At 41.2% G+C, this 8,902-nt stretch overlaps 1 protein-coding gene and 1 pseudogene across 1 annotated transcript; one reads left to right on the top strand and one right to left on the bottom strand.

The window, feature by feature from the left end:
- Positions 1-458: 458 nt before the first annotated feature.
- LOC131676472 (malignant T-cell-amplified sequence 1 homolog) lies at positions 459-1,456 on the bottom strand. Its single transcript, XM_058955536.1, has 4 exons — positions 1,270-1,456; positions 1,053-1,205; positions 687-989; positions 459-622 (listed from the first exon to the last, which is right to left on the bottom strand). The coding sequence occupies exons 1-4, from the start codon at positions 1,278-1,280 to the stop codon at positions 541-543; spliced, it is 549 nt and encodes a 182-aa protein (XP_058811519.1). The 5' UTR covers positions 1,281-1,456; the 3' UTR covers positions 459-540.
- A 606-nt stretch (positions 1,457-2,062) lies between these two features.
- LOC131676153 (uncharacterized) lies at positions 2,063-3,159 on the top strand (annotated as a pseudogene).
- Positions 3,160-8,902: the final 5,743 nt, after the last annotated feature.

The raw sequence follows: 8,902 nt of genomic DNA, 5'->3' as shown, positions 1-8,902 counted from the left end.
GTTTGAAGATGTTTCAAAATTTTACGGCAATTAAATAATTCATTTAATAAATGAATTGTTTTGAATCTTAAATAAGGAAAAAATGAGGACAACCATACAAACCGTTTCAGTTTAAAGGGGATATAATAAATCGTTGGGAGTGATTGGCTAAGAAGGCTAATGTACCTCCTTTGGTTCTTTGATGGGATGGGACAGAGGTATTTACACCTTACCCTGGCTAATAAGCCTAGTTTATAGCGTCTTTACTCGCCAATTTTCTCCTTAGATAGGGAACTAACAAAGTGCAATCGCATTGGCTGATTTTAATGATACTCTAGAATCAGCCTACAAAGAATAAGGCAAGGTTTATTAAGATTTGAACCCTACCCTAAATTTGTCGACTCTGAGTAATCAAAGATAACGCCAGAGAAGACCAGCTTACAATATTCCTACACCGATACAGCTAAAAATAGACATCATTGTTAATAGTCTCACTTTTCAGACAGTAATTTATTCTTTATATATTTATAAGAGAACACAGCTCCAGTGGGTTTATGGCATTTACTTGACCGGTTTCATCTGCCATAGACCGTCGTTGAGGTAGTGACAATTCTCCACTCCCACTCCTTTGTTGACCTTAGCACTGCAAATCAGAACATAAATAATAAAGTAAAAAATACCCGAAACCCGAATCAAAAACCACTTACATATCCTCGGTGGACAACGTAGTCTGACCGATCGCCAACGCGTGCGATTTGCCTTCAGCCATAATCGCTACCACAATCCCCTTATCAACCTCGGTCATACAAGCCCCCGGCGACGTCAAACCGGGACACATAATGTTCGCTCCACTTAGCACGAACCGGATAGCACCCTTGTCGACCTGCTGCATCGGTAGGAAGAAGGGAAACTTGTGAAACAACCGCAACGTTGGCATCCACGAACCCTCCCGGTGCCGGAAAAACAACTGTTCACCGGAGCTGCTCACTAGGATTTCGATGTGGTCGTGACTGAAAGGAAAGGGGAAGGTTTAGAACAATTTTGGCAAACAATTCGTAAAAATTTTCATGCACCATTTAACGATACGGAACTGATCCTTCTTCGGCAGTATCTGATCGATGTGCGTTTCAATGTGTGGAAACTGTTCGATTAGTTTATTTCGGATACCTTTCTGCACAGAGGACTTGAGCTGCTGCACACCGGAAATACTTTCCTTTTCGTCGAATCTGAAGGAGCAAAAGAAAATATTGAGAATGTTTTCGTCCTCTCCATCAAGTCTAAAAAACTTACTTCTTAAACATGTTAACCAGCTACTAGTACTATAGTAAACAGTCTCAAATCTAAGAAACTACTGTGTAAACTAGGATTTTGATTTATTTCACGAGTCCGAACGGAATCTATCACCACAATATGCAACGGTAATGTTTTCGTTTAGCAGCACTACCGGGACGGGACCAAACTTCTTACGGGGCTGACGTTTCTTATTGGAAAGTGACAGGCGTGAGATTAAATCTCGACAGAGTTTTCGAAAGGTCGTAAGCGGCAAAAGTGAATAAGCTCGCCTGTTGGGGGAGCCCGAATAGAAATGCACACGGAAAAATAAAATAACCCAAAGCACTGAGAACTCGACATACAAATATGCGATGGTGATTTTCAACATATTTTCATTTAAATGTTTTTCAGGAAAGTTTGTTTCAGCTTATATGTCTGTTCTCTGTGCCCAAAGAATAGGTTATAATTTGTTTATTATGGGCTTTAAGTTGATGGTAATTCACCCAAAGAATAAGTTCTTTTAACTTAAATTTAGGTAGCTTTGAGTTGTGGGTCGCTTTCGCACTTATTAGTGTTGTCAAAAACAAAACGAGAGATTCGAGGTTTTCCGTAAAATAAGGTACTTTTGAGTTGTTGGATGAATGTTCAAAATGAGGTAAATTCAACTTAAATTTAAGTATATTAACCTCAAGGTTAGTATAGAAATCCTATCAACATGTTATGATTTGCCTTGGTTGAAGGGAAACCAACACGATTTACCTAATTTTACCTTATTCCACGATACCCCCAGATTGAGTCAAAAGAACTCAATATGAGGTAATTTTTCGTATCCGTACACAACAAAAATACAAACTTTAAACTGCGCACTTGCCACCAACCTGGACTCCGCACTTTCAAAGTGCGAGTCATCAAACTGCTACTGAAAACTGCGAGCTGTCAAACACATGCATTATTTATTACTTCACAGTTGGTTTTGTTTACATCAGTTAAAATTAACATCAGATATGGATATTACTTCTTGGGAATCTCTAGGGCCAGGCTATCCATTATTTATAAGAAATCCAAAACTACGATAAGCACCTGGATTCAAAATTACGAGACGGAAGGCATACTTTCTCGCAAGCAACGCGAGCAGGTATTCCGCAAATTTAAATCTGAGCATAGGCACTGGATCGTGGAACAGTACATGGAAAACCCTGTTCTTTTTTTGAGCGAATGTCGAGATCTGTTTTATAGCTACTTTTATCGTACCATAAGTGAATCAAGTATATGCCGGATTCTGCATGCTGAAGGATTATCTTGGAAAACTCTGGAATGCCGAGCCATTCAAGTGAAGGAAGAAGAGATATTTCGTTTCTGCGCAGAGATGAATGCTATCGATTGGGATATTTACTATCCTGTATTTTTAGATGAAGTTTCTCTAGATTGCAGAGATATGCTTAGAAACCGTGGATATGGAATCAAGGGGAAAAACTTATATTTCGAGGAGAATTTGTAAGGCGGCCTCGGGTATCTTTCCTTTGTTTTCTTGGGATGGAGGGTATGCTAGATAGCTTTGAAACAGAAGGTACTTTCACAAGAAAAAAATTCTTCGAATGTTGCCAATCCTTTGCTTTGAATCACGAAGAAGTCCGTCGATATCCTGGATTTAATTCAAAATGGATTATGGATGGAGCACGAATCCATTGTGACCAACACATAGTTATGTATCTGAGATCAATTGGAGTTTTACCTGTGTTTCTACCTCCATATTGCCCTTTTTACAATCCAATTGAGATAATTTTAGGAATAACAAAAAGAAACATGAAAAAGCGTTATGAAGAAAATTCCAATGAGAATTTGTCACATACTGCAATAGCAACATTTTTTGCCTATTCCAGATATAATTCCATATCAACATTTGAATAGGGCTAATAAGATTTGTAAACAAACTTTTGTTTTGCTGATTTCTCCTAATTTGTTATCATTTCAACACAGAAAACATTTGAAAATGATTCTACCAAGGGTAAAGATGTTGATTCATGTGTATTTTTCATGAAATTCAACTCGGTGGCGGAATAATGAGCGAAATAAGTTTGTTTACAAAAGTCTCATTCGCCCTTTTGAAGAATTACTATTGAATTGCTCAAAGCTTTATAAACATTGTGGATATCTTCCTGGGGGTATTTTCGATCCTTCAATTGGTCTATCGCAAGACATGACAGAACTAGGATTTGATTTGGATACAGCTTATGGCTAATTGTTGGTATTTGTTTCACTCTAGTGGAACGGTACATCTCATGGATAGTTTATTATTAACAGTTCAGATATAAAACTTGCAATGAAAATAAAACATCTCTTTTATTAAACTACAAGTGGTCTACATCTGGAATATTCGAAATTTTACTGACCAAGCTTCTGCTTAATTCATCCTCTTCTGGCCTTATTGATTCCTGCATAGATGATACGAGGCTTAAGTTGGTAGCACAACGTAATCTCATCGCTCATCGGATACGTGATTTGAGACGTTTCCCCAGCGATATTAGCTGTTCTACTTCTGAATCCAATTCATCCAATTCCGCCGCAAAGCTATCGTTTATCGTGTTGGCCACGTTGAGACCGCTGCATATACTATTCATCCGAACAGCCTCTGATACAGGAACCGAACGGAAAAATTTTAGTAGATAGGTTGGTGGCAGTGATGATAGTCTTTGATCTCTTTCATGAGCGAGTCCTGTGTGAATATAGTTAGCCCACAGTTTCCAAGCACTGGAGTGGCCAGTGAGACAGCTACCATGCTTGTTCCGTAGCTCTTCAGCATGTGTTGTGAGTGCTTGGTTACTTGGGGCTCCTGCTCGATCCGCATTCTGGTGGCGCACTAGTTGCTTATCCACAGCATCCCACAGTGACTTACATGCAACTGAAGTAGAATACATGTGTACGTGTATCCTAATCTTCTTGTGACGCCAGTTAATTAATGCTTTGCTGTCCAGCTTGTCGACATTCACTCGCCTTTTCTGTTGGGGGTCTTGCAGCACGACAAACTTTGAAAGGTCTTCAAAACTAGACTCTGCCTTAGCCCAGGCTGCCTGTTGTGACCCTTGTTCTTCGCGTATAATCACTTCGCGAGAGATGATTGCTACATCCCAAATATAGTGAAGAATATAATTCACCGTATTCCCATACATAATACGAGCAGTAACTTGGCTTCCGGACGTTTCGCCCACAAATGGTCTTTTGAAGACAACTCCATTTAGAGATAAGTTGTATTCCCGCTCGGATTCGTTTTCTAGTGGCTGAATGTCTATCACATCCATTCGTTGAATTTTCGACTGTGGCTCAATATCTCCGTTTTCATGATCATTTCCAGAAAATGATGAAATATCGACATCATCCAATGCCTCTATACTGTAATCACTATGTTCCGTCTGGGTTTCGTCTCCGTTCATTGTTTACAAATCAATGTATTTACAACGCCAATCTGTAATTCAGAGATGGTTGCAACGAAATTTTAGTGAAACAAATTGAAAAAAAACGTTACCTGTACAACGCCGACTGCATAATATCCCTGTATTGATGGAACGACAGGTGTGCAAGCGGAAAAAAACATTAGCCAATTTCAATAAATTTTTCATTTGTTTTGATTTTGCTATGCGTAGCAAGTTATAAAGATGGTCACCTCCTAGACAGGCCAGCCGAGCTAACCGGTCTATGAAAGAAATTGATAATTGCGCAGTGCGGGTCAAATCCAGTTTTTGTTGCCACAAGCAATATTTAGTCGAAAACCGGGCCACATTTTAAAATGATGTTTCTAATTTATCAACAGCCAATGGTGAAATTTGCTGATGAGCAGCATCCAAGCTCCAGCACCGGTACTAATTTGGAGCAACTGTTTAGCAGATTAAAACCAGCGATGGACGATTCTTCGAATGATTCAGGTGATATTACTTGTATCAAATAGAAATTAAATACGTCAAGATCCCGTTCAAAAGGCTCATCACTTTTTGGCTCTCGAAATAAACAAATTACGCCACCCAATTCTCCCGTTTTGCCTTGACAGATAAGAGTTATTAAAACTGGCAACGCTCCCTGATCAAAGTAGGCAATGGATTTTGTAGTTTTAGAAAGCAGTACATCTTTTTTATCTTTTATTTGTTGTATTATAGTTATCAGCTAGGATAGTATACATAGGGCGTACAAAACCAAGCGACATGTGGTGAATCACATGTCAGGATACCATGGTGAAGTCGAAGAGTAAAAGAAAATTGAGGAAATAATTTTTGTGCTTTCAATTATCAATAGCCGAACTTACGTTTTCCACAACACTACTGCTTCCTGCTCGAGTTGATACCAATGTCGTTAAGACAGGCATTAAATTTTCTTTTTTAACGAGTCCAAATACATATGTTGAAATTGATTCTCAAAACTTTCAAACTAGGAATTACAATAGGAAACGAATTACAAATTACCTTCGATATAATCACGTGATACCAACAGAAATCTTTATTATTTTCCATTCTAATTTCCAGCTAACATCTCCACACTCCGAACTCCCGTCGATGGCCCAATATGCAACCGCTTGTGCCGTGTCAGATGGCCAACTTGAACAAATGCCTCGCCGCAAACTTCGCACACGTACGGTCATTCACCAGCACCGATTTGCGGGCGAATTTTCTGTCGCAAAATTCACACTTATGTAAACTGCGTCCGGTATGAGCGATCATGTACGTAACCAGCTTGTCCCACAAACCGCACACTCGTGCGATCTAGTATCGAAGTGCATCAATTCCGGCTGGTGACGGCTGAGGTTACGGGATCGAGAGAATGTCTTCCCGCGCTTTCGCAGCCGTGCAGCCAATGTTTGTCCAACTTGACACGAGTGGTGAATACATTGAAACACATTTCGCAGCAATGAGGTTTCTTGCCGGCATGAACTCGCATGTGACGGTAAAGATGGGCTAACTGAATGAAGGTTTTTCCACAAGCACTGCATTCGTAGGGACGTTCACTGGTATGAGTGCGTTGGTGATGATCCTAATAAAGCTGTCGGGGAAAGGATTTTCCGCATAGCCCACATTCGTACGTTCGTTTGCGGATATGTGTATACATCTGCTGCGAAAGTTGAGGAATGATTACCCTATTCCGCCAATATCCACCAGCAGCAGCAGCAGGTAGGCCGACCACGACACACACACGAATGCCCCAGATTCGAAGAAGTCCGAAGCGGTATGCCTGATATAACAGTGGACAATACCGTCGAAGAGATGTGCCGCGACGAGCATATCTGGGACGCTGTCAACAGAGTGGTTACGAGTATACTCTCCGAGCTGCAAAGGAAATGGCGAAGGGACCAACAAAGTAACGACATTGGTTAGAACGCCGTAGTGGAACCACAAATAGGGTTTCGGGAGAAATTCCGCCGCCGGGAAACCGACGGTGTAGACTGGGTCCACCGCCAGGGACCAGTTGAGTAGTACGCGATATAGGCTCGGGTCGTCGGGGCGCCAGCAAACTGGACGTCAGGCTTCACCCGAATCGTCGGACCGACCTCGACACTACCGAGTAGCTCGTGAGTAGACTAGATCCACCGCCGAGGATTAGACCGCGTCGAATAGCCAGAAGTGGATCGTTGGGGCGTCAGTGAACCGGAAGCTACGCTCCACCTGGAATCGCTGGATGGACCTCAGCACCTACTGGCTGGCTGTTGAGTAGGCTAGGTCCACCGCCGGGGACTAAACCGAGTAGACGAAGCGGGGAGCTGAATGGCTCACAGAAACGTACATCGGTATCGGGAGCAATCTACCGCCGGGGAATTCACGATAGGGTAGATTCTCCGCCGTGGATTAACCCAAAGAATCGGGACAAAAAGGGGAGCTAATTGGCTCACGAAGTAAACACCGGTGACGAAAGAAATTCCGTTGTCGGGGAACTCTCAATCGGAGTAGGATAAGCGGTAAAGCTGGTAGCTAAATGGTTCAAGAAAGCGGGTATCGGTGTCGGGGGAAATTCCTCCGTCGTGGAACTATCGGTCGGAATAGGATGAGTTCACCGTTGAGCACTATCCAAGCAGATCGTGATAAGACCGACTCACGGAAACATGAGCTGAATGGCTCAGGGAATCAGCACCTAAACGGCTCACCACGGGGACGAGTACTAAACGGCGACGTAATAGATGGAGACAAGAAGCAAGAGAAGAGTCAAGAGTTAAATCAATGCTCATAGGTCGTGCCACCTAATGAACCAAGCGAGAGTCCGAGATAGAGCAGCAGAAAGAAGTGCGACGAAAGCGCGTAATACGAAGTAATACGATGACGTAGTTCCGTGGGGAAGAAGGGCGTAAATAGTAAAATATGTTTTTAATGGTTAGGCACGAACGTGAGTCGTGAGTCCCACACAGTGCCAATACACTACAGGCCAGGCTTTTGAAGCTTTTTTTAACCTTACCATAAAATTTTCACTGGTTGGTTACTTTAACTGGTCCGCTTTTTAGTTGGACCTCCGCTAGTTCGACCATTGTCCAACTTAAAAAAAAGCATCTGAACGCCGAAATCTCATGTCAAATTTACTTTGACAATCTATCTATCAATCCTTTACACTACTAACGTCTTCTTTGGAGAGCTTTTAACTTTTGTCAGTCTGTTCAATTATGGAATGAAATTCATTAGTTGGACAGAGACTGTGGCCCAACGAGCGATTACGACTGTAATACATAAGATTATAAATGAGGAAGAGCCTTTCAATAATTACTATCCCAAAGTAGATCCCGTAGCCGACCCTGAAAGCCTTCGTGCTTTCATGATCGAGCTAGCCAGAGAAGAGACCGTATGAGTCCACCCCAAACGGTCACCGTGGCTTGACCAGGGACTAGGTCAAACTAGAGATTGAGTCAAACGTACAGAATTTTAGGTAGTTTTTCGGTGGCGTGTAGTGCGATAAGAATTACGCAGAGTGCGTCGAACAATGCCCAACAAACAATTTAGCTGGATAATGGCTATAACAGCTATCGTTCAGCTTATTCCCTCTTAATAAAGGCTTGTTCAGCTTTGTTTGTTTGTTGGGTGTTAAAACTGTAATAACTATAATATTGATTGTAGGGTATATGCTACTGTAAAATTCTATCCGAGCTATACTCACAAGTTATCGTGCTCAATAAAATTGGGAAATTACAAAAACAGAATCCATTATATTTTCATTGTAAATTCTTCAGCATTTCTAATTAAAAAATATTGCAATTTATTCAAAACAACATGCTGAAATTCTTCTGTACATTTCTATTCGGGTAGCGTACCCAGCAACCATCACTAAATATTGGGACTCTACTGTATTTTGCTCCGCACCATGACCAATACGAAAACAGCAAGCCAAATCAGGGATGCCAGATTTGCAGACAAGTCTGCAAATTCGCAGACTTTTAATTTAAGCAGCAGATTTTTTCGATGACGCAGATATTTGCAGATTTTCTAGTTTGGTTGCAGATATTTGCAGATTTTTTAGTTTTGTTGCAGATATTTGCAGATTTTTGAATATAAAGGCTTTTGGTTACACTAGCTTTCCTGACATTTTTTGTTCTTCCCAGACTTTTAAAATTATTATTGCAGACATTTGAAAAAAGTACCTGGCATCTCTGAGCCAAATATGCCAAGCTGAAAAAGTACCGTCGAAACGATAGGAG

Source organism: Topomyia yanbarensis, chromosome 1 (assembly GCF_030247195.1).
Source record: "Topomyia yanbarensis strain Yona2022 chromosome 1, ASM3024719v1, whole genome shotgun sequence".
Classification (NCBI taxonomy): Eukaryota; Metazoa; Arthropoda; class Insecta; order Diptera; family Culicidae; genus Topomyia; species Topomyia yanbarensis.
Note: the sequence above shows the minus strand (reverse complement) of the source record. Positions and strands in the feature narration are given on the sequence as shown.